The sequence below is a fragment of the Mycteria americana genome, chromosome 16 (genome assembly GCF_035582795.1).
Source record: "Mycteria americana isolate JAX WOST 10 ecotype Jacksonville Zoo and Gardens chromosome 16, USCA_MyAme_1.0, whole genome shotgun sequence".
NCBI lineage: Eukaryota > Metazoa > Chordata > Aves > Ciconiiformes > Ciconiidae > Mycteria > Mycteria americana.
In genome coordinates this window covers 6,572,368-6,597,465 of record NC_134380.1, presented here as the reverse complement: position 1 = coordinate 6,597,465, position 25,098 = coordinate 6,572,368, and the positions used below count along the sequence as shown (strand labels likewise).

The 25,098-nt window shown below is 52.5% G+C and overlaps 2 protein-coding genes across 2 annotated transcripts in view; one reads left to right on the top strand and one right to left on the bottom strand.

The window, feature by feature from the left end:
• The window catches only part of CASKIN2 (CASK interacting protein 2), a 35,750-nt gene extending 30,722 nt beyond the window's left edge, over nt 1–5,028 (bottom strand). Inside the window, exons 1-2 of the mRNA XM_075518857.1 lie at nt 4,773–5,028; nt 1,763–2,476 (exon numbers count right to left, since the gene is read on the bottom strand). Coding sequence (XP_075374972.1) covers nt 1,763–1,856 — 94 coding nt within the window. The 5' untranslated portion in view covers nt 1,857–2,476; nt 4,773–5,028. The remainder of the gene's footprint in view (nt 1–1,762; nt 2,477–4,772) is intronic.
• A 13,518-nt stretch (nt 5,029–18,546) lies between these two features.
• LOC142417929 (melanin-concentrating hormone receptor 1-like) lies at nt 18,547–23,185 on the top strand. The gene is made up of 2 exons (XM_075519118.1): nt 18,547–18,604; nt 22,137–23,185. Exons 1-2 carry the CDS (start codon nt 18,547–18,549, stop codon nt 23,183–23,185), a joined length of 1,107 nt encoding a protein of 368 aa, XP_075375233.1.
• The last annotated feature ends 1,913 nt before the right edge of the window (nt 23,186–25,098 follow it).

Genomic DNA, 25,098 nt, shown 5'->3' with positions numbered 1-25,098 from the left:
GTGCGAGGAGGGACAGGGAACCGTAAGGGATGGGGAGCAGCAATGCCCTCCATGCCGGGGATGAGCCCCTGGGAGCAGGCAAGCCCCCACAGCGGGTCCAGCATGCCAGCATGGGAGCCCCACCGAGGGCTTACAGCAGTGGCCTTGCAGGGGTCCGGGCTTTTTGCCCTGTCCACCTTATAAAGGAATAAAATAAAAATAAGCAGAGGGAGCTGCTGATGCTGCTGCAGCGGGGGAGTTAAACACACATGTTCATGTGGGTGCCGCACGGCTGGAAGGAGGGGAAGACGCCAGAGAGAAAACGCAGACAGGGTTTAACTAGGAGAGAGTTACTGGAGAGGACCAGAGAAAACAAGTGTAACTTCACCCCTCCTGGTGCGCAGGAGGAGGAGAGCCACAGGCACCCCAGCCTGCCCACGCCGCCCGGCCATGGGACACCAGCTCGGGGGAATGAGGCTGCGTCAGCCGGCAGGACGCTCAGGTCCTGACGTTATTTGTTGCCTTGGGGGTGTCCTTCAACCCGCCCGCGCAGGCAAACCTCTCTCGCTCCAGCTCAGAGACCCCACACAGGCACAGAGTCCCTGAGCTGCAAGCAGAGGCAACAGCACCCAGTCCCTTCACTCAGGGAGGGGGCACCAGGCACTCCCTGTTCTGGGGAGGAGGTGGCCCCCAGCCCTCCTGCAGCCCAGCCGTCAGGATTCGCAAAGTCTTGGCCCCAATCAAAGCTTTCCAGTAGCTGACCCAGGGGAGTTGATCCCCTTCTCACATTTATAATCCTTAGTCTAACTCACGTTTCTCAGCACCAGCCTCTCTGCCCTGAGCCGCTCTTAAGAAGCCTTAAAGCTTCCTCTCCTGCCCAAGTTTCCCCTCTCCCTCCCCAGGACAGATTTTCCCCTCCAGCTTTCCCACACACACCCACGAGACCCCCCCATGACAAGCAGCCCTGGCAGGGGGTCCCACACCCCCCAGCCCAGAGCAGCTCCCACAGCCCGCACAGGCGCTGCACACCTTTCCCCGGCCACACACCACACTGAGAGCCCTTTTATTTACTTTTCCCAGTTTCCTTCTCTCAGTAGGTCATGAGAAGTGGCCAGGAGCTCAGCCCTCTACAAGGGCACCATGGCACTGGTCATGATCTGCTCCTCTACCTTTTCACCCTCCCCGTCTCCTCCAGATGCCATGTGGTGCTTGCAGGTCCCTGGTGCCCTTGGGGACCCCCACGAGCCTGACATTCGCTCCGAGCCGTGCTTGCCGCTGACCTTTCCGAGAGCATGTGCAAGAAAACAGCCCTGCTGAAGGGTTAAACATTACCAGACTGAAATTCAAGGCTTGACGATTGGTTCCAGTTGACTGGCCAGGATGATAATTTTTCACAAGATAAATACAGCCAGGAGTGAGCGGCAATCACTAAAGACCCTTTGTAGCAGCGTGCCCCCTCGAGTGGCTTCACTTCCCCCTGCCGCTGCCGTTTCCCTTTGCTCATCCCTGCTCAGTGGCCCACATTTCAGAGCCCCTGGCCCCGAGCCCAAGGGGAACCCCAGCCCTGCCGGGAGGATCGCTTACAGCCTGATCATTCATCCACACAGGCTGCGCTTGCGCTCCCGCCTCTGGCCGCAGCGTGACTTGTGCACTGGGGTTTAGTGCCAGCACTTGCACCCCGGCTTGGACGGCACTGAGCCTGCTGCCAGGACTCGTACCCCGGCCTGGGCAGCGGTGCCCGGCCAGGGGGAGGGAGCCCACAGCTCTGCACCCAGGTACTCACTGCTCTTGGATGCCTTGATCTTGGCCACCAGTTTCTGCACATTGGGTACGTCCCCGTTCTTCACGGCCTGGATCAGCTCCTGCTCTCGCCCCATTGCAGACAGGTGGGAGCGGTGGCAACGTGGAAGGCAGATACCCTCAGATCCCGGCAGTTTATAAAGCCATAGGAATAAGCCCGTAATTCCTTAAAATGCACTTTGATGGGAGATGAAATCCAGCAAGAAAGATGCTTTACAATCCCACGGGACATAAAAACCAGAAGGAAGAAGTCTTTCTGTTAAGGGCAGAAGTCCCTTTCTGTGTCGGGAGGAGCAGGACCCGGATGGTGTTTGGTTGGAGAACATGCGATCAATTAAAACAAGAAATAGTTCAGCACTCGGGGACAGGCTCCCGGCAGCACCAGGGCTCTGCGAGACAAAGCCAGGCGGCTCAGGGCAGGGTGGCCGGCGCAGTCGGCATCAGGATGCCCTCAGTTTCTCACAGCACTCCCGGAGCCAGAGGTGTTGTGCTTTGCTCCCCTCGCCAGGCTCTGCTGCGCTGATGAGTCCCTAAATCTTCCCAAAGGGATTACAGGCTCATCGCCATCTGGAAGTTATAGATCCGCCCTCTCTGGTGCTCATTAGCCCCTTCGTTTCGGCATTCCTCTCGGCGACGGCGCTGCAGCCACGCTGGGGAGCCCTGCGCACGGCCAAGCCCCGGCGCGGCAGTCCAGGACCTGCAGAGGGGAAGAGCACAGTCAGCCCTCGAAGGCCATTTACCTCCCAGCTCCATCGCGACAGCTTTTGTATCTGTGCCGAAGAACGAATACTTTGACTATATTTAGTCCTGGAGGGACTTGGCTTGTCCTTGTGTTAAACGGAGAGGGAAGAACCTGCAGAGGAAACCTCCCAAGGGTGCTGTCAGGGGGTGGCCGAGGAGCAGGACCAGGGCACAGCTCCTTCCTTGTCCCCCCAGGGCTGTACACGCGATCCCCTCCCTAAAGGCAGCACACAGGGCTTGGGGCACCATGGCATCTCCCCCTCTCCTTCCCCGGTGGCAGCACCCAAGGGATGGAGCTGGGGAGGTTTAGCCAAAGTCCTCTGCAGCCCATGGCAGTGGGTCAGCCTGGCTAGCACCCTTCCACTCCCGTGCAAGGGTAAACCCTCACCCTCCGAATTACCCGTGAAGCTCAGTACCCTGGGACCCAAGACACTCTTTAACCAGTACACAAACTCTCTCCGGCCCAAGCGAGGAGCTGGGTGTAATTCAGCAGCACAACCACGCTCGATAAAACAGGATCAAGCCCACGTCCTGGCCAGCTAGGGCACCCCGGACAAGGCACAGAGTCCCACAGCAGCGGTTCACACCTCCCAGCCCACGCTCTCCCGCTGCACCCAGGCTGCCCCAACTGGGTGTCAAGAAAATCCCTCCTGGTTCAGGGCCATACACCTGGCAGGCTGCTCTGATGCCGGGGAAGGACACGCGTGCAGGAGGGCAGGGAGCACGCGCCGTGCCAGCTGCAAGGCCGTCACCAGATCACCCCACAACTCCCCCCTGTGCTGATCCGGACTGGATCAGCACCAGCTCTGGTTCCCCCACCCATGGCTCAGGCATGCTGTCTCCCTTCCCTGAGCTCTCGCCCTCAGCTGTTTATATAATAGTGGGTGTCGCTTCCTCCAAGCAATCGAGGTCACTGTTTTGAGGATGGAAAATCACAGGGGAGAGAAAGCAACAGCAGGAAAAGAGGTCCTGTCTGGGGCGGGTGGCGGGGGCGCGCAAAACCAGAAGGAGCGTCCCATGGCACCGTATTGCTCAGCCCACCCACAGTAAAGCTGGAAGCTGCAGCTGCCCACAAGCACAGACCCCCTGTGGGCTCCCTGTGCTCCAGCCCTCCCCAGAGCGCAGCAGTATTCAGGGCAGCTGGAGAGGTGATGCTCCAGTGCTGGCTTAGCTACCGGGACAAGGAGATGCTGAGATTCCCACACCAGGCTGGTGAGATTCCCCCCGTCGTCACTCCCCTAGGGCCCTCGGTTTGTTCAGCTGATGAGCCCCTCGGCACTGGGGCTGCTTAGGTGCCTGGTACCAGGCACTGAGGCCAGTGCCCGCCAAGGTCAGCTGTCACCTCCCTGCATCCTGGGGCACCCGCACCAGCTTATCTATGTTACAAGAAAGTTTCAGCCACTTGACTCAGACTAACCTCTTGCCACAAACAAATCCCCTCCTGAAACCTCCTGCGTTGCACCGTCTTCAAAACTATTTCATTTAATCCTGCACACTGTATCCAACTTTGTGCTGCTCTTCAAAAACACTCACAAAAAGTGAGCACGAGGGTGCTGAGACTATTTACTCATTTATTAAAAAAGTCTGCGTGGCCTCACTTAGAAAACAGCCCAGTGCTGCTGCCTACCTCTCCCGGAGCACGCGAGGCTCAGCGAGTAACTCAGAGGTACCGAGAGCTCCGAATACCGATCTCCACCTCTTCAGCCTCTCGAGAGAGGAGCAGCAGCAGCAAAGGTAAAATTCGAGAAACGCACAAAGCTGGAAAAGCAACAGCAAACATCCCTCCCACCCGAGCACCGCTGAGCCTCCAGCCCAGGAATCCACCTGGAGAACCAAAGTATCCCAAACATTCCCGCAGCCAGCAGCGCCGGGAAAAAGGAGGGAGAGGAGGAAAATAAAAAACAAAAACAAACCAATTACGTCAGTGGAGAAGGAAAGATGCGAAAGAGCAGTAGGCACCAAGACTGGGTCCCGAAGGGGCGGGCGGGGGAAGCTCGCCTCCCCCGGGAGGCCCCCGGGAAGCCCCGCGCTGCCCGCCGCCGGGGCGAGGCCGGGCGGGCAGGCAGGCAGCGATGGGGGCACCGGTCGCGTCTCCGTCTCCCCCCGCCCCGAGACCCCCGGGACCCGGGCTGGGCCGCTCCCTCCTTCGGGGAGGGCTCGGGGGGATTTCTGCCCCCGCCGAGACGAGTCGCCCCGCTGCTTCTGCGAGCGGCCCGAGCCAGGCGGGCTCCGCAGACGGCGGCCCCACTCACCTGGCGGCGCTCCCAGCCCGCCCAGCCGCGCCGCACCGGGGCGAACCGAGCCGGACCGGACCGGACCAGACCCCGACGTGCGGTACCGCTCCGGGCCGAGCCACACCGAGAAGTACAGAGCCGAGCCGAGCAGTAACTTGCCGAGCCGTGCGGAGCAGGAGCAGGACCGGGACCGGGACCGGACCGGAGCGAGCGGCGGTCCCGGCTGCCCGGCTCGCAGGGCGGCGCGGCGCTCGGCAAAGTCCCGCTCGGGCTGGCCCCGTCCCGGCAGGAAATCCCTCCCCGGCCCGGCCTGATTGGAAAAGCCCGGCGGGTTGTGCGGGCTGGGCAGGGCCGGGGCTGCTGTCACTCACCGTGATGCGCCGGCAGATTTGGGCAGGGGCAGGGCCGGGGCAGCCCGCCGCACCGGCACCGCTCCCGCCCCGGGGGGGGCTCCTGGGCAAGCGGCTCGCTTTGAACGGGGCCCGGCCGGAGAGCCACCGCGGTCCGGGACCGGCTCCGGGGGGAGGAACCGACATGGTAGGGGACAGACCCGGTGGTCCGGGACGGGCCCCCGGCGGGGGGAATCCCACACCCTCAGCCCGGGACCGACCCGGTGGTCCTGGACCAGCCCCGGCGGACGATCCCCCATCGTCGACTCGGGACCGGCCCCGGGGGGAAATCCCCCACCTTCAGCCCCAGGCTGACCCAGTCAGCCCTTTGCCCCCCTTCCACCACCAACCGCCCTGGCAGAGGGGCCGCACAGGCTGCTGATGGCACCCACGGGACCAAAATCCACCCACCCCCAGCTGTCCAAGCCCCAGATTAATCCTACTCTCACAAAGCACTAAAACCACCAAAAATCACCCATTTCTGCCAGTCCTCAACAGAAACACCAGAGCCGAGTGCTCGCCCGAGCACAGTTCTCTTAAAACAAGATATTGCCTAATAAAGCTGGACAGCTTTTGCTGCATGATACCACTGGATTATCATCAACTAATCAGATTGAAAGCACACGGAGGCTTTGATTTTATTCACTAAGTGCCCAGCCCACAGCTCCCTGGGGGAGTTGCAAAGATCCGGTACCTCTTTGAACCAGGCCCCGAGTACATTTTGCCAAAGGATGGTTTCGTGAGCAATCCCAATACGGGGGATCCTCGTCGAGGAGGAGGACGTTTTAAGACACACCCTGTCTTTTCAGTTCAGGAATAAAGAGATTATTATGCACATCTAATTATAAATGTCAAAATTTACAGCTGCTATGTTGAAGCATGAATCTGTAAGTAGCCCTGCTAGGAAAGGCTGTGAAGTGAAAGGTCTTGTTATTCCTCCTGTGAGTTTTGCCAGAGCTTGTAAAGCGCAGTGACATTTATAATAATCCCCTGAATTTATGTAGCACCTTTTGTCCTTTTAAGGATCTTAATTAAGCTTTGCAGCTCCCTGAGCACAGACTAAACCCACTTTGCAAAAGAGGAGCCCAGGCCCTGCTTTGTGCAAAACATGCATCCTGTTTCATGCAGGGGTAGGACTTTTCCACCCCAACGACCTCCAGCAGCACACCGTTACACCGCAGTAAGGGCATGCTGCGCTGATATTCCCACCCAAAGGTTATGCCACTTCAGTTACACTCATGTGGTTAAAACTGGGTAATTTAAGCTTTAAACTCTGGTGCCACACAAGCATTTTGAATGGACGGTGCCACTGGAGGGTTTACACAGATTTACTAGAAATCCACAATTTCTAGCGCAGCCTTTGAACATCGAACCACATATTGGCGCTCCCGACTCTGGACCGAAGGCCGATGCCTTTGCTTTTCAGCCCTGCCTGCAGGCAGGCAGCAGAGCTGGGATAAGCAGGCAGCGGTCCCCATTTCCCATGGCGATCTCGCAGCTTTCCCTCGACTCTTGGAGGTTGAATGGCTGATGGGTGATCCCAGCACAAAGACCTGCCAGCAGCTCCAGCCATGTCCACCTTGCAGAGCCAACAGACCCACCACGACATTTATTCCCCCGTGTCCGCAGAGCAGGTGCCAAGAGCATCGATTGAGTGCCCACTGCAGAGAAACCCCTTTAACATTTTGCTGCCTCTCTGCACCGGGGCGAGATCTTTGCAGTCTAGGGGGTTTTCGGGGTGCAGGCACCCTTGGGTGGCCGGCCCTGTCCTGAGCCCGTGCAGAAAGGTGCCCAAGGCAGCACCGATTCGTGTCCCCCAGTTTGGGTGCGGGGCCTGGGGACTCCCACCGGGCCGGGCTGCTGGGGTGCGGCAGGGCCCCTGCTCCTGCTTGCAGCTCTTCAGGTCGATGTTGCCATCTAGAGGCCCCTGCTACAACGATCGTCTCCTTGCAAAGTATTAGGAAGGAATTTTTTTTAATTTGATGCAACATTTCAAAGCAGCTTTTTTGGGTTAGGGGCTGAGGGGGAGGAGCAGATTAGCTGCTCCTACAGTCGATGTATTTTTGACTCAAAATGCCACTGCTCAACGCTTTGCCAGCTCTCCCCAGCCCATGTCTTGTACAGCTGATTGATAGCCGCAGCTCAACCCAGTTCATCTCACAGCCCCAGCAGCTGTTCAAACCCCTCTTCTCTACTCTGAGATTTTTTTTTATTTTTTTTTTTTTACCCCATCCTCAAAACAAAGTCATGCATGTGCTACCAGGGAGGGAAGCAGCCCTGTTGGCAGAAGCAGTGCACGCAGCAACATCCACAGCAGCTCTGCTGCCAGCGCTGACTCCCGGTGAGGCTGTGACAGACGTGGCTCCAAGACCCAAAAGTGCAAAACTCCCACTCCCAAGTCTCACCCATAAAAGCCAAACTTGGAATGTTGTGGCAATCTCATCCACACCCAGCAGGAACGGGTAGGAGGGCTGCAAAGGTCCACACCAGACATCCAAAACATTTTAAGTATGTTATGAACCAGCTGAACGGAAACATACTTCTCCCCTCTCAGCTGTGGCTTAGGCTCCTCCTGTTGAAAACCACAGGGGACAGGCGCAGCTCGACCCAAAGACTTGCTGCTGCAACCCCAAAGCTGCCTCTCGCACCCGGGGTAGGGGGAAGCTCAGGCTAACATGGGAGTGAAGGCAGCCGTGCAGGCAGAGGAGGATTCCCACAGGCAGACAGGATTGCTTTCCCTGGGTGGGTGTGCAGACACCGCTGCCCAGACACTCCTAGTTCAGGGGCAGAGCAGGGCTGGAGGCTGGTTCCTGCACACCCACGAGGGCAACACCACCGCAGCGGAGGATGTGGCAACCCACAATGGCACCGTGGTATCTGTCGGGCAGGGAGGAAGGTGAAGGCTGAGGATGAAGCAGGGTGAGGAAGACCCTCTCCCGCATTGAATCAGGCCGCAGCAGAAAGCAGGTTATTGCCCAGATATAAAGCCAGCCCCAGGAGCCCTTCCTGCAGCTCCTGACATTGAGCCAGGCGCTGTGGGAATCACCGAGCACCGAAAGGCAATGGGTGCCCCACTGCTGGGCTTTGGTACTGTCTGTAAGCAGCCCAGCAAGTTTCAGTCTCATTCCTAGTGCTCAGGAGTCACATCCCATACCCGGGGACCCTTCCCTGTGCAAGCATCTGTGTCCCCCTGCCGCACGATCTCCAGGACAGGCATTTCCCACCTGGCTCAGCACTCCACTTCGCTGGCTGCAATGTCAAGGGGGTCCGCACACACAAGGTGCTTATGTATGTGTTTACTCCATCACCTTTTATAAAGCCTCCTGGCAATAGCTGCTGCTGGAAGAAGCCCAAGGAGGAAAACCAGGGGGTTTGATCAAAAGGGAGATGCACTAACCACAAGGAGGAGGGAAATGCTGCGCTCTCAGGGACCAGGCGCTGGCAGAGGGGTTTTTGGGCTGGTTTGGCCTCAGACACCTCCTGCCCCCATATCACGTGGGGCACAGCCGCTGCCTGCAGCCTTGGGCCAGCCACCACCACCGGCAGGGCTTCAATGCCAGGACACATCCCAGCCCCAGGCCAGAACCTGGACACAGCTCCATGTGCACGTGCCCCACAAAGCTGAACATCAGCCATAGTACGAAAAGCAGCAATGATGGCCCGTTGCAGAGCTGGTGGCAGACAGCAACATAAATCATACCTAGAGTTGGCTCTCCAGCAGGTAACAGGGCCTTGGATGCGATTTAGGAAACTCTGCTCGGCTACAGTCTTTTACAGCAAAGAAATCCCCTCCACACATGCGGCCGCAGGTAACCAGCCCTCAGTTACATCACTCTGCTGGAGTCCAGCTCCAAGCTCCCTCGAAAAGCAACTCCTTCGCCACAGCTCAAACACGTGTGAGCTGGGAGTTACAGCCCGCACCAGCCTCTGCCCTGGCATGGCAAACCCTACGCACAATCCCTTTCCCTGCATCTGTGTGGGAACTTGGGCAGGCGCCGGCATGGGGCTCCCAGCAGGAGCAGCCTTCTCATGTGCCAACGCTTGGCTCCCGCCAGACTCACCTCTCCCTGGCACACATGGGCTGCTGCTCACACTATCCTCCCCATCCGCCTGCTCTCCTCCTCCACGAGCCTCCCTGTGCTGACAGCCACTTCTTTCTGGTCCTGTGCCTTTCTTTTCTCTCTGTCTCCCTTGCTCAGTCCCTCTCTCAGGAAATTAAAGATAATCCTCCCTTTTTTGCTGCCGGATTCCCTGTTTAACATTCGCTGCGTGTGCTTGCACTGATTCAAAATGGGATTAGACTTTCTGTTGCTTTGATGTCAGTTGGGCTTTGCACTTAAGGCAGAGGGGGAAAAAGAAAATGTCTGTTAACAAACATCTTGCGGTCTGCCCATCCACTTGCACCCATCCTGGAAATGAAGGTCAGGGACATTTACCTGCAGAAACTGGGTCCCCTTCCAGTATCATCCCTGGGGGAATAGACCCACTCACAACCCCAGCACCACAACCCCTGCGCTGGACATTATTCTCTGGAAATGCCCAGTTTCCACCCTGACTTTGTTATCATCCGGCACCATGAAGGCTGAATGGCTCCCGTCAGCAGGGAGGTGTCATTAATCATCGGAAAACCACAACTCGTTGGCTGTCAGTGAATATTGCAACCTCCAGCTGCCATGGGGCAGGGAGCGTGCGGGCCACCAGCATCACTTCAATAGAGATCGGGGCTCAGGGCTCCCCCCCAGGAATACCCTGAGCCGCTCATTTCTAAGGGAGAAGCAGGTGCTGCGGGATGGCTAAGATGGAAATCTGTACCCTGCTCCCTGTGGTGTGACACTTGTGCTACAGCACAGTCCATGAATCCGGCATTTCCCTCTGCTTCCTTGGGCCTGAGCTTCTCCCTTTGGAGGACAAGGAGTTGGGGTTATTTTCACTGGCTGGTACCTTCAACACCAGTCCAAAGCAGACAAGCATTTTTTTCATGCTGTCTGCGACAGTCTTGCTTTGCCTCCAAATGTTCATCCTCGAGTCCACAATGTTCAAACTAGCCTGCAGCACAGTTTGGAGCTGGGGCATGATCTCCCTCATCTCTGCCCTGCACTGATCTCACACCAGAAGAAAAGAGCCTTTTACACAGGATTCTGCAGAGCTGCAACCAGGGCTGGGATCTAACAGTGAGTCCTATTCCTGCTCATCCGGAATAGCCCTTTCCCAGAGTCTCCAGGGGCTTGCAGGTGGTTTCTGCTGCCTGATGCCCTGGCTCCGTTCCCATCCAAGTTTCACCACACAGGCAGTTGGGTCTCCTCTGGGTAACAGGCATGTCTGGGGGCTGCAGAACTGGAGATGTTTGGTTGCAACTGGAACCATCCCAGCAGTTTCTGCAGGTTATTTGGGAAAGTGGTTCCATGGATGAGCACAGTCCAGCCATGGACAGGACCCACCTCCCAGCCCTGTCCCCAGAAAGAGGCACAGCCAACGCTTGCAGAGCAGAAGTGGGGGCACACCTAAGCTCTCCCTGGGATCTGGCAGCCGTAGTCCCTGTCACCCACACCACACCACTGTGCTGCAGCCCCAGCTGGCACTGCCACCACGTTGGGCATCCTCCAGGATTGCCCAGGGACTGGGGGAGCACCTCTGCCAACACAGCACAGTGTCTAATCCATTTTGCCTGGTGCGCGCACACAGACTTGATTAATGCCTGCAATGAGCTCCATCCATCATCGAGGAGTAAAGGAGATTAACTCTGCAGCACGCCTGCCTCGCGTTGATCCCATTCTCCAGGCCTCCTGATTAATGGCAAGGCCGCCTTATCTGTCAGGCCAGGAAACACGAATATCCGGGTCGACCGGGGATGAAGGGAAGTTGCGGGCGCTTGGGCCACAGACAGGGCGCTGCCAGCCTGGCCACAGCACGCTCTGCCATCGGGGCCATGCCGACGCAACCCTCCTCCCCACGCTGCCAGCCCTGCTCCCCATTCCTGTTGCTCCCTCCATTCCCATTGCTCCCTGCCTCTCTGCACCCTCCGCTCCTTCCTCCCAGCCCTTCCCTGCCATGCTGGCAGGGGTGGCCGGAGGGAGAGCGCAACTGGAGCACTAATGCATCCCTGTAGGAATGCAATGCCAAAACCCAAAGTCTGGGGCTCCATTTCCCTTCGACAGTCAGCAGGGAAGGTGTCACTCCCCATCCACAGAGGGAATTCAGATGGAGGCCTAGAGTAACCCAGGCAAATCCCCTCTCGGGGCTGCAGGTGAGGCTGTGGCTGACCAGCGCCATGGAGGGCGGCCGCTCGGCCGGGCTCTTCCTCAAGAGGACACGCATGTAAAGTGGATGCGGCGGATGAGCGGTGCCATCTGGACAGGCTCCAGCTCCTGCCCCTGGCTTGCCGCTGATGCTTCATTAACAGCTCCCCCCTTTCAGCTCCCATCTCCTTGGCTTCTGCCACAATCAGCTGGGCTGGAGTTTTGTTGTCTTGGGTTTTTTCCAAGTGGAAATTATTTCTCATTTCTTTTAACAATCAGGACACAGAGAAAGAGACAGGAGAGGAAGGAATTTCCAGGAGATGAAAGGGCAGGATTAAGGACACAGCTTTTGCTTTGTTATCTCTCTAGTGTGGCTAAGAAATTCCTTTCAGGAGAAGGCTTTAATTAACTATTTTTCTGATGGGAAAAAACCTGGACCTAGAGATAGGTCTGGTTTCTTAGGTCTGCTGACGACCCCGGCTGCAACCTCAGCAGCCCAGATTCATACATAAGCACACATTCTTATACAAAACTTAGCACAGTACATTTCAATTTGCTTTACAAAGGCACTGACTGTCACCCCAGTCTGGAAAACAAGGCATACAGTTAAAAAAAAAAAAAAACCAAAACAGGAATGAGCAAGGCTACTGTGCACAGCACTGGCAGGAAGAGGATCCAAGTGCACTGAACCACAGGGCTACAGTGGCTCAAGATGAGGGAAGGGGCCTTTGCATAGATGAATAACCCAGGGCAGGAGGCAGTAGAAATATCTCCATTGCCTTCTAGACCAACAGCCCTTCTCACACAGCAGGAAAAATCAGGGGCAGAGGAGAGAAAGAGGCCCGATGGCAAACTGGGACATTTAGAAAGTATCGCACTGATGTATCTGCATCCTCTACTGCCACAAAACCCTCCAGGAACCGAGTCAATCAAAAATAACATTTGGGGCTGATTTTTATCCAGATGAACTCTCTCCAAATATTTTAAGGCAACCAGCAAAATGGCCAACTTCTAGCTTGTTTAACCCTTCTCCTGAAACCTGCATCATGTCTGAAAAAAAGCACCATCTCAGAAAATATCTTGTTCTGTGAGTTTGACCTGCAAAACTGGACATAGTACCGGGTCTGCCTGTCCCCAGCACCACCCCAGTCACCTCCCTGCGCCCCAACTCTGCCCTGACCTGCTTAGGCTTTCTGCAGTTTGACTTTCTATGGAGACCTGGACACGAAAGACCAAAAATCCACGCAGGTTTGCAGAGGAAGCCTCAGCCCCACCTAACACAACAACAGTAGCTCCTGCCAGGGAAACATCTCACCCAGTCCCTCCAAGAATCACATTTGCCTTTTTTTGAGCCATGTTAAACAGGGAGCTCACACCAAACCCACATCTTGCTCCTCTCCCGTCTTTCCAACTAATGAACTCCCAGCTGATAACAAATGCTGATTGCTGTTGCTGAAATGTCTGTGTCTGCTCTTAGCATTTAACAGCCCAAGGGACTAAGTGGTTTACCAATTATTGTTTTCATAAGTGAGCATCATTTTACTTTTTCATTATCATTTTAAAAGGTTCCCACCTTTTCCAGTGCCCTCAGCCACTGCCTCCAACCCCAGCAGATGTCTCTGCTCCCAGCAGCGGCACAGGGCATATATGGCTGATTTGCCAGGGGGGAAGGAGAGAGGAAAGAAACATCTGGCTGCTCCAGCAACCCGACTGCCAAAGTGAGCAGAGCTTTTCCTGGGGCATGCAGGTCCATGTCAGGAGGTTTCCCATCCCACGCTAGCACGGCTAACAGCCCCCCTCTCAACACAAGTCTTCAGTCTCACTTGTGATTTATTCCTTATTCATTTTAGAGGTTTTGTGCTTTCCCGTGTCTTCTCCAACCTAAGAACTTCCTGGGAGATGCTGTATCAAACACTTTACTGGACTTTAGGTAGATTCAGTGTACCGTAGCTTAAAAATCAGCTATTACTGCTTTCCTCCCTCCTGCCCCTGCTCAGAATCAGGCAGCAGGTTTGCAGTATCTGGTTATAAAACACCACCTCTGTTTTTGATAGCTCTGTCATAAATCCTCACACTTGGATTTGCAATTTCATGTGACAGCTCTTTCCAGGCACCGACTGGAGTTTATCTCATCTCCCTGACTTGAGCCTCTCAGGATTTTTAGTTTTGCTTCATCTCAGATCTGTAATTTCCATTTTCAAGTTCAACATCATTCTCACTTAAAAGGGTGGCAAAGTGCTCATTTTGGGTTGGGCAGACATCTATTCTTGGTCATCAACCCCCCTGCATCAGTCCTCCTGCTCTGCCTCCTCTTGAGCCCCTGCACAGTTAACAGTGAGCTACAGATCTGAGCCAAAACTTTTTCCCCCCTGTTTAGACTCAGAAGGAATTGAGGTTACAGCTACCTCCTCCTTGCACTAGTGCCTGTTCTTGTAAAAGGGAAGCACAGTGACTAACACCATACCCTGTGGCAGGATTTGCCTCCCTGGGGGCTCCTGGCTCTTTCTGTCAGACTCCGAGAGCTGCCGGCAGCTTCTTATGTCTGACAATGGGATCTGCCTGTTTCACCGAGCGCACATCCACATCCCTGACCTCAGCACATCGGCGACAGACAGCCACGGAGCCCGCCAACCTCTCGGCTTCCCCATCACAGGGCAAACCCTGCTTGGCCCCTTCTTGTTATTTTTGGCTGTGCTTTTGTCTCTGGGATCCTCTAACCTTTAGCAGTGAAAACAAAACCACAGAAGGCTGCTGCCCTGGCCTTTGGCTTGCTGCGAGCAACTGGGATGGGCAGAGGCTGAAGGCTAAAACCTCAAATTAGCAGCATGGGACTGGAATGAGCCAGGACTGACCAGGCAGCTCGGACCTGTCATTTCAAGGGCAGGAAGCCTGCAGGGAGAGAGGCGGTGGTCATCTGGTTTCAGATTAAGTGCCAATTTTATGCTAATTAATTAGAAAGCCAGTGTGGATAACAAGAGGGTTTAGATGATTGTTTAGCTAAGTATTCCTGTAAAGCCATGCATGACTATCAAGCAGCTGAGAAAGGGAATTCACCCTGCTGTGTTCATTAGAGATGCACACATATAAGAGAAAGCAGAGTCTGGGAGTTGGGAAATCAGAGCTTTGCTCATAGCTCAGTCTCAGGCCACAGCTCCATGTTCACTAATACCAGCTCAGGGCAGTACTGGATCACACAGTAGCACCAATCTGAATTCTGATCTGAATCAGGCATCAAGACATGATAGCAACTTTTCAGTCAGCCAGACCATATATGCAGCGCACATCTAGATTGATGACAGCAATGCCTGAGTCACCATCAAGTTGCCTTGACAAAGCTACTCCTTCAAACCTTTGGGTTTTCTGCGTTTTGTTTTTTTTTTTTTTTAAATCAAATAATTACATTCAGCACACATCCCTCTGTGGGGATACAAACAAACAGTTGTGCCGGGATAATCATTGCAGGAAGATGGATAAGATGCTGCCTAAGCCAGCACTGTTGTAAAGAGAATTACTGTCAATTTTTTACCTCGAGCTCAGCATGTGGCTTTAGGGAAATTATTTAACTTTGCCACATGACATTTTCCTTCCCTGTAGGTGAGAAGTGATAGCAAAGACTCACTTCCCAAGATCAAGGGATGGAAAACGGATCAGTAGTTGGAAACTACTTTACCAATCCTGCCTGAAAATGGGTAAGTGAGACTGATATGTAGCTATCGGACAGAGACAACAATATTCAAGTACTCAGCCAGTATGGAGGGTTGATGCACCATGTCTAACACATCCTGAATGAAATAATCCCTACCCCTAAGGCTGCTGCAAGGGCGAAACTTCACCCATTAGGCTATTTGATCAATATAAACAAAGACAAAGAGCTAAGCAATAAAAATGCAGAGGCCTGACTGTAAGTCTGAAGTTGTGAATAAGATGACTAGTGAGTTAGAGGAGAGAATTTGCAACTTGGCTTTCAGTGAAGGCTCCTCTCTCCAGAGTGCAAATCAGGGTAGTAGCTAGGCGCTAAATAAATATTTAGCAAATGAGAAAGTCTCCATTTAATGAGAAATTATTTGGTGAAACGAGCTGGAGAAATGGTTTCAGTAGCATGGTAACAGAAGCCAGCATTGCGTTCTGCCCCACGGGATGCTGTGGTTCTACTTGTGTTGCATAAGACAGGATCTCCAGCTGGGACAGACACAGGAAATATAACTCATTACTGAAATGCAAGAGCCTTTCTGGGTTAAACCACTGTTAGACCAGCCAGATTCATTCCCTAGTCGCAGAATTTGCCCAGCAGCAGCTTTGGAAGATTACTATCTTTCTTCATAACAGTGATGTTGCAGACAGGATGGTCTAAGGGTAGTGGTGATGCCAAGCTGGTAGGAAGAAGTAATATTTTTTTTCCTTTTATGTTCAAGGGCTGAGCTCCATTTCCACACCTTTATCTACATCATTAGGCTGTCAAGATGGCAGTTCCCTGCTTAAATGTTAATTACTATATCTCTCTTTTAAGATGTGTTTTCAAGCAGTTAGTGCCTCAATCTTCCTTGTAATTACATGGAGTGGTTAGTACAACTCTTAGGCTATATCCCAAGGTCCCTTGAGAGCTCATCCCTGCTGCAGTTTCCAGTAGATGAGCACTCACAGAACTAGTCCTTCAGAGAGCCGCTCTCTTCAAGTGTTCAGCCAGATAATGAGCCGATTACTGTGCCTGCTCCTCCTGGCGACAGCGAGCTCTACGCACAGCTAGGCTGTGCATCACCAATTGCTGCGGTTAATATTCCTCTCCTTCTCTCTATCCCTTCAACTTGGTGGGGCTGGTTTTACAGAGACCAGCCCCTCTTTGGGGCAAAAACTTCCATAGATTATTGACATAGCAAAAAGGGAGACCCAAATCTTTTCAAAGTCTGAATATAAAAGCCCAATAATAAAACAGTCACATAGCCATGCTGTGAAGTAAATCTCAAGTGCTGAGCACAGCTTTGTCGTTGCAGCTATGACATGTGTGCATCAGGGATGGAGCAGCCGTGGTTTATCATGCCCCTACAGTTGAGAAGAAGGAATTACAGCTTCCTCAAATGCAAAGCAGTTTCTAAGTGAACAGCAGTATTTGAGATGACAAATTAAAAATAACGCTGTGCTTTGGAAACTGCTAAACTTAAATGTCAGGTTCTTTCTTTGAAAGCTATAAGATATCTAGTTCCTCTCCAGGGAAAGTGAGTAGGAGCTTGTCGACGCAGGGAAAATGTTTGGAACAGCAACTGCCCACCAGTTTCCCATGCAAACACTCATACTCTGTATTTCAAGACGGGATTAAGCAAAATTACACGAAGGCGCTCACTGCAGAGGACAGCACCCTGTTCACAATAGCTCTCCTGCCTTAGCTCCGTTATCTCAGTACACAAAACATAGCTTGCTTTGTAGTAGTAACCCCATATAGATGAACGCTAAGATTTGCCCAAGATGTGAGAAAAAAGGGTCTTTTAAGAAAATATTAAGTGACTGAGAAACACCACTTTTTTCACAAGCTGTGCATGTTCAAAACTGTCTTATATACGATGGATATCTGCCAGGGAAAAACCTCTTGGGCAAATCACTGAGGCAACTCCAGAGACTCAGCAAAAACCTCATAGCATAGCAGACAAATTGGCCCCAGCCTGTCTCCAATTCCTAAGAGCTACAATGCCTGCACGAAGCATACTCCAGATTTCTGTCTGCTGCTGGTCCACTAGAGGACAACCTAATAATGATGAACTCCTTTGGCTTACATAGTAAAAGGCCCATACTGAAAATGCTGCTGCCAACTCTTGGCTTACAGCCCATGCTGGGATTGTTGCTGGTATGTGTGCTGGACCTCATTTTTAATGGTATAGATTACTTCTAGTCCTGATTGATACAGCCTTATGAAGTTCCAAAAAATTGCCCCTACAATTGATGCCATCCTTTGCAACTACAGAGAAAGAGACAGAAGCAAGGAAGGTTTTCAGACGGACAGATATAGTTTTTATCCAAAGCAAACCCAATCCCCTACACTGCACTCTACCACAAACAAAAAGCTGCCTGTTGCTGCTGGTTTTCTTGCAAACTTCTGACATGATATCGTGCTTTTTCAGTGCAGGAAACGCTCAGATGTACAGAATGATCCTTTCACCCTGGTAACGTGTGATTTATCAAACCATAATGGAGGAACCCAACTCGTGTATAAACAGTGGGCAGGAAGCACAGCAAAATCATCAGCTCAAAGCCACAGAAAAGAGCAGGCTACTGCTCTGGCAAGGCACAGAAAAAGAGCAAAGCAGTTTCTCAAAACCCAAGGGGGTTCTTGCCTAGTATTTTTAAGGCCAAAAAAATAAAACACAAATAAAGTCTGAGCTGGCAATAGAGCTAATTTCTGGAGCTAGGAAGCAAATGAGCTGTGGCAAGAAGTGGAACCACAGAAAACAGCAAAGAATTAATTACAAGTGAAGTGCCTAAGGTTGGAATTAGAGGGGTCAGAGGATCAAAGCAACAGAGTTTTCAGCGAGTAATTTGGTGCCTTGACATCCCCCACCCCACTAGTGGGGATGTGCCCATGACTCAGGGATGAGAAGTGCATGTGTCTCCGAGAGAGAAAGATACACACTGAAGGCAGGAGATCAGAGCTACTTAAAATACAGAATCTGCTATTCTTCTCGTACTGACGATAGCGAGAGCAGGCTGGCTGTCACTGGGAGGGCGCAGATCCTAGCCATCCCTTCGGGGGCGGCATGGGGAAGCGATGTGACGGGGCGCTCGCCGCAGCCCTACCGAGGCACTGCCCAGCCCCCGGCCACGAGTCGGCCCCCTCCCGCTCGAGGAGGGCAGCTCTCCCCGGCCCCGCTCAGCACCGGCATTCCCTCCCACCCGACGGCGGTGGAGGGATGCTCTCAGACGACGTGGCTGGCGGAGTCAGCTGCTCTTTGATGTCAGTACCTGCTCCGGGCTCGGCGGGGCGGGAGTGGGCGAGCGGAGCGCAGCGTATCCGAGCCGCAGCCTCTGCTCGCCGGCTGCAGGAGGGCTCCTGTCTCCTACACTCTGCTGGGCCCCGATCCGCCCCGGCGGGGAAAGGGGGGGGACCCCCACCCCATCGCCGCCGCGGATCCACCGAGGGAACTTGCCCAACTTTCTCTATCCTTGGCACCGGGACTCACTGCCATGGCCCCCGCCAACTCCTCCCGCAACTTCTCCGCGCCGGAGGCTCGGAACGGCTCAGGTGAGCAGGGGCTGCGCGGGGCGAAGGAGCACCTCCCCGGCGGGGCGCCCGCGCTGGGGCCGGGGCGGGGTCGTGGAGAGCTTTGCAGGGGAAAGTCCTCCTGCACACGCCTCTTGCGCTGCTCACGCTCAGCGGGGCCGGTCGGTACCCCATGAAGTGGGAGAGGCTGAGCGCAGGGGCACAGCCCCCCCGCACCCTCCACCCCCGGGCTGCCGGTCGGGGCGAGCCGCCTTCAGCACCCGAGAGCGGACAGCTCCGGGCCCGCGCGGGGCGGCACACGGCGGGCGGGACGGGGCTGACCCCCACCCGGAGGCTGGGGAGGGCCCCCGGGCCCCAGACCTCCCTCCCGGGACACCGTACAGCACCAAAATAAAGCCCGACCACAGCCACTGGCTCCAGTGGCTTGAAGCGAAGCGCTACCTTTTGGCTGCGAGACAGTAATAACTCCAGCAGGTCTTAGCTGCAGAGAAGAGATGAACCAGCCTAGCTAGACAGGGAGGGGAACAAGGCACAGAACACGAGACATGGCTGGAGAGGGAAGCAGAGATCCCCACCAGTCTCCTGTTTTCTCCATGCTACCACTGTTCCCAAATCAATGGTTTAGGGTCAGGCAGACCGGTTCTCAATGGTGCAAGTTGGCAAAACTCTTCAACAGAAAGTGTTTCATATGTAGTCTTTGGCTCCCTCTCCACCAGCATGTCCTTTATAAACTGAAAGTGTGCCTTAAGTGCTTCCTTCTGAAATGTAGTAAAGACGTAATTTCTTATGTATCTGGGCACGGTTGAGGACAACAATCACCTTAGAGGAAAAAAATTTAGGCCAGTCCTCATTCAGTTCACATAGTGCAGTCCCCTTTGGGACTTTTTAAAAGAGTAATAAGGCAGCCGCAGATCTACAAGCAAGGACAAATCAATGCCTGAAGTAGCTGTTTCAGTAAACAAAGTACAGCCAATTGGATGGGCACAGAAGCAGCACTGAAAATTCAGATTCAACCATATCCCAAGATGAAAGAGGCTTTAAAAGAGAGATAACTTTTGAGTATTTGATAGTCATGCACTTCTGACTCCAGCCCATAATATGGACTACAACTTCACACTAGCTTCCAGCTAATAACACTTGAAAGTCCTGCTTGTACAAATACCAACAGCAGGAAAGACGCTACAGCACTATACAGGTTACCTTTCACACGAAGCCTTTGGGCTTGCACACTTTCTGCTCTAAGGCCAGCTGAGCTCATTCCAAGTGTTACAGGGTCACCATGAGCACTCTTATTGATTATACTGCAGGAAAAGGACATTTTGTCCCAGTTTCCAGCTAACCAAAGCGCCTTTGTTGTTCACTCATACAAATCTGTTCCCACCACACTCATAACAAAGTTTGAGGCTAAAAGAGAGGAGAGCAGAACTCATAATAGCTACATGCAGAACAGCAGGACCACAGTCGTCGTCTTCCAATTTCTAGTCTGCCATCTTCAAGCATTAAGGAGGTGCGAGATCTGTTTGGATGTTCAGGAGATGCACAGGCTGGATGCTGAAGAGTAAGTATCGGGTCTCAATAGGGTGCTGATGACAGTACATTATCTACCAAAAGCCACGTAACACGGAGCATTTCCTTGCATTAATGAGCAGCCAGGAGGAACAGGGACCATTTAAACCTCCATGAATGGCCTGGACCAGGCTTTTTTGTATAATCAACCAAGCCTGGCTTTCACCTTCGGGCCCCTGCCTCATTGGCTGCTTTCTGTCATCTGCATAGAGGCTTTCTGATAAAATGGTGTGGCAACAGCTCCACTGGATTCTGACCTTGGCCTTGCTTAGGCCTATGCTGGCTGCTTCCTAGTGCCAGAAGGACTGAGGCAGTGCCAGCTCATCATGCCCCACTTCTAAGAGCACTGAAATATTACATACAGTTCATATGGCACATATTTTTCCGGCCACAGGCCAGGCCAGCAATATAGCCCCAGTTATCTTACCAATTCAGTCAAGCTTCTCTGTCACACCAAAGTAAATCTGGAGAAGTTTGTACTCAAGAATTCTAGAGGTTAAAGTCAGTAAATACCACCTCAGCAAACAGATACAGCTTTGGCAGAGACAACACCTTATGAGTATCTGTTATTTCACTTAATCTCATTTTCAAGATTTCCCTAGGTTCTGTTGGAGGAGACCTCCCCACTTCTCCTACAGGTGTAGGCTGCTAAGGAGATGGAATAGTACAGTGACTGAAAGCATTTCCAATTAACACCACACTGAACCATCTGCAATTCAATGAAAGACACATGCAGTCTAAGCTTAGGGGCTGTCATGCGTGTCTTTGTAACAGCCACACAAATAACTCACACAAAGCCTTCCCCTAGAAAAAAAAACAAAAACAAACAGGTCCCATAGGAGAGGAGTAATGAGATGAAATGAGATTTTCCTCAGCTGAGAAGGTGATTTAAGGACTCCATCACACACTGTACATGGCAGTCTTGCAGAACAGAGAGCACCACAATCAGTGCCTTAGACACCACCTTCTGTGCCCAAGAGCAGAAATCCCTGTTGGTTGGTACTGAGGGCTTGTGGCTTCAAAATGTGATTTTAAACCCGGGCTGGGGACAAGACAAATGTGAATTTGATTGCTTGGGCCTCCCACCCAAACAGCAACAGTCAAGCATCACTGCTAATAAGCTAAGTGTTATCAGGCAAGAATTTTGCCTTGGAAATCCATGTACATCCAGAACCCAGAGAGAGCAGCTTTAAGCTATGTTTTTCTCCATGTACAACTAGGGCATTCCCTGTTGAAGGGCCACTCTGAAACATACTCCTAAAACCCTGTCTGGCCACACACCTGGGTTTCTTTCTAGTAAAGAAAGGGAGAGGGGCAGGGAAGGAAGATGGAAAGGAGTGCATGCTCTGGCCTAACCCTGACAACAGAGGTGTCACACAGCCAGGGTACAGTCCCAGATCTCACAATATAGATAAGCATTAGTTATCTGCCTGCATGGTCAGTGAACTGTCTCATACTGTACAATGGATAAACCACCCAACAGACAAGCTGAAGCTTTCTGACAACAGCTTGAGCATTGACTATATCCAGATTTAGGCACCCACATAGATGCTTACTTCTCTGATGTGGAAAGCACCAGCTGCCTCACCCACTCCCCTCAAAATGGAGCATTTTGAGATATCCCGCACTCCTTGGAAGAAAAGTTACTGTCCGCTCCCCGTCAGATAATGGCAAGTGCAGAGGTGCACCAGCCTGATGTTAGTCCCCCAGAAAGAGTTGGGGAGGTTCAGGTCAGGACAGAAGTACATCAGGAGAGCTGAGGAAAGATGTCTACACATGGCCAGATTTGGGTGGTGTGCTGCATGCACTGGGTGGCAGAGGAGGAAGTGTCAAATCCCCAGCTAAGCCTCTCCAAGTACAGCAGAGGGTCTTAAGCATCATTCCAAGCTACATCTTTGAGGGGGATCCAGCTGCAGAACAGGGCAAGCACACAGAGATGTAGAGGGTGCCTCTGGGTTGCACTCATGGCTTTGGTTTGTTTTGGCAGTAGCAGAGAAGCCAGCTCCATACACCAACGTGATCATGCCCAGTCTCTTCAGCATCATCTGCTTCCTGGGCATTGTGGGGAACCTCACCGTCATCTACACTATCGTCAAGAAGAAGAAGCTGAGATGCAAACAGACCGTGCCTGACATTTTCATCTTCAACCTCTCCATTGTGGACCTCCTTTTCCTCCTGGGCATGCCTTTCCTCATCCACCAGCTCCTAGGCAATGGCTCGTGGTACTTTGGAGCTCCCCTATGCACCATCATCACTGCCCTGGACACCAACAGTCAGATCACCAGCACCAACATCCTTACAGTGATGACACTGGACCGTTACCTGGCAACTGTCTACCCTCTAAAATCTACCTATGTCCGGACACCGTGTGTTGCAGCTCTAGTTATCTGCTTGGTGTGGCTCCTTTCCTTCCTGACCATCATTCCTGTGTGGATGTATGCAGGTCTTATGCCTCTGGAGGATGGGACCGTCCGCTGTGCTCTCTTACTTCCCAACCCAGAGACTGATATCTATTGGTTCACCCTCTATCAGTTCATGCTGGCATTTGCTGTGCCATTGATTGTGATCTGTGTGGTCTATTTTAAGATCCTCCAGCACATGGCTACCACTGTTGTCCCATTGCCCCAAAGAAGCCTCCGGGTACGTACCAAGAAAGTCACCCGCATGGCAGTTGCCATCTGTTCTGCCTTTTTTATTTGTTGGGCTCCCTTCTACATCCTCCAGCTGGTTCACCTTGGCATTGACACACCATCCATGGCCTTCTTTTATGCCTACAACTTTGCCATTAGCTTGGGCTATGCCAACAGTTGCCTCAACCCCTTCCTCTACATTGCCCTCAGCGAGACCTTCAAGCACCAGTTCTTAGTGGCCATCCGCCCTGCAAAAGAGCCACGTCGCAACAGCAGCTCTGTCAACAATAACAGCATGACAGAAGCCAGTGTATGTCTAAAACTGGCACCAGAATCTACTCAGCAGACTCAGTTTCTGGAGGACTTCTCCCCACATTCACTGCCTGTGACTGTGGCTGTTCACTAGGGCACTCTGAAGTGACCACAGCAAAAAGCCTTCAGATCTATAAGTCATTGGAGAAGCAGAAGCTTCAGGCAATTCTTGGTGAAGCATATGAACTACAAGCTTCCACCTCCCAGAGTCCAGGTGCCTCCCTTTTTCATTGCAGGTCTCTGCTCCTACACTGCCCTTGGCCTATGAGATGCTGCATACTGCTGCTTCTTTCCACTCCTGCACGGGAGGATTCTATCACACAAGACATTGGGCCCCAAAAAAGGATGGATGGAAAAGAGAGAAAGGACAGAAAGAGGATTTCAAGGGGGAACATTTACCCTGGAAGAGTAAAATCTCTATCAACAACACCACCCAGTGATTCCCCGCCTCTTGGCCTGACCAGGATTCCTGAGCAGCGTGCCAACATAGAACTTCTTCATTCAAAACTTCAGCCTTTGAAACACAATGTCATGTATTTATTTTTGGTAAGAAATCTGACCTGCAAACTTTGATGGCTGTGCTTATATCCTATAAGCAAACAGCAGAGAGAGATGTTGGGGCCAGAAGTCTCACCTAGGTCTGCCACTTGGCCTTTTGGTCCAGCCCTGTCTGCCTCCAGTGGGCACTGTCTTGTTTGGCAACCAAGACATTCTCAAGAACTGGCTAATTTTTATGCTAATCCTAAATATTTCAAGCAAAATCAGGCAGATAACAATTGCGCTGCTTCAAGGGACTGCAAACAATTCTCAAAACTACTGCTGCTAACACCAGATTTGTGGCTTTTCATGCCAATGAGCCTATTTTCACACTGCTGTTTCCTTATGCTGCTCTTGTGCCTCGCAGTCTGCATGGCCATCGGGGAACCCCAGGCAGAGGGTTTTAAACATGACTAAAAAACACAATGTGCAGAGATCTGTGGAGTGAGAAAATGTGAAAAGGCAGCTCAGAGGAAGCAGAGTTGCTTATGCAGCTCCCTCAAAATAAGAAATGCTTTACAAAATTAAAAGAGGGAAAATTAAATGTCTGCATTTTGTATATGTGGCTTTAACAGTCAGAGATTAGGAAATAATTTTGCTCATTAGAAAGACTAGAGAAAAGACAGCACAGACCAGCTAAATGCAGGGGATTACACTGATAGCCTGTGCAGGGCTCCCAGGGCACTGTACAGGCATTGTTAAACACCTTGTCAAACATGGAGGAACTGCTTACTGTAGATGAATTTAACATAAAGAAGAATTAAAAACATCAAACAGCACAAAAGAATGTTACCACGTTTATGGTTTCATGCCGCCAGCCACCCACAACATACCCAGAACAGAAATTCACCCTTACACAGCTACACAGCAAAACTGTGTCACCTGCACAGGACTTTCTAAGCCACATGCACCCTTACAGGGGCACCTAATGCACATAAAAATACCTACGAGTGTGGTGTAAGTACAGCCAATACTTCAGTCTACACCCTGTGGAACACACAGCCATTCACTCACCTCTGACGATCAAAGCAGGCCAGTGTACAACACCAGTACTTTCGACATCATCAGATGCAGCGCATGGCTTTTAGAGTCATTGAACAACCTCATAACAGGGTCTCTCTGTATTTTCATCCCAGGCTCTGTCAGCCTGCACCCACCGCCGCAGCACATCCACACTGCAACTGTATGGTATCTTGTCAATTTTTTTCCCCTGTTTCCCTGGGCAATAAAGCCAGACAGACACGTACGGAGCTTTCGAGCTTTATGACTTTAAAAATCTTTGCCCCATTTTAACTGCCAGGAATTTTCACCTGTGCTGGTGTTCACGGATCTGCTTTGCTCTTTGGTCAGTACTCTTCCAGAAGGGCTCGGGAGCAAAGGTCGAGGAAGATGTGCACCGTGCCAAGCCAGAACTTGTTCTCAGGACAAGGGAAACTATTGTGTTACATTTCTCCCATAAGGAAGTTAAGG

Coding starts and splice junctions, on each gene's coding strand:
- LOC142417929 (XM_075519118.1), top strand. CDS start 18,547: ATGGCCCCCGCCAACTCCTCCCGCAACTTCTCCGCGCCGGAGGCTCGG. Junction 18,605..22,136: donor GGAGGCTCGGAACGGCTCAG/GTGAGCAGGGGC, acceptor TTGTTTTGGCAG/TAGCAGAGAAGCCAGCTCCA.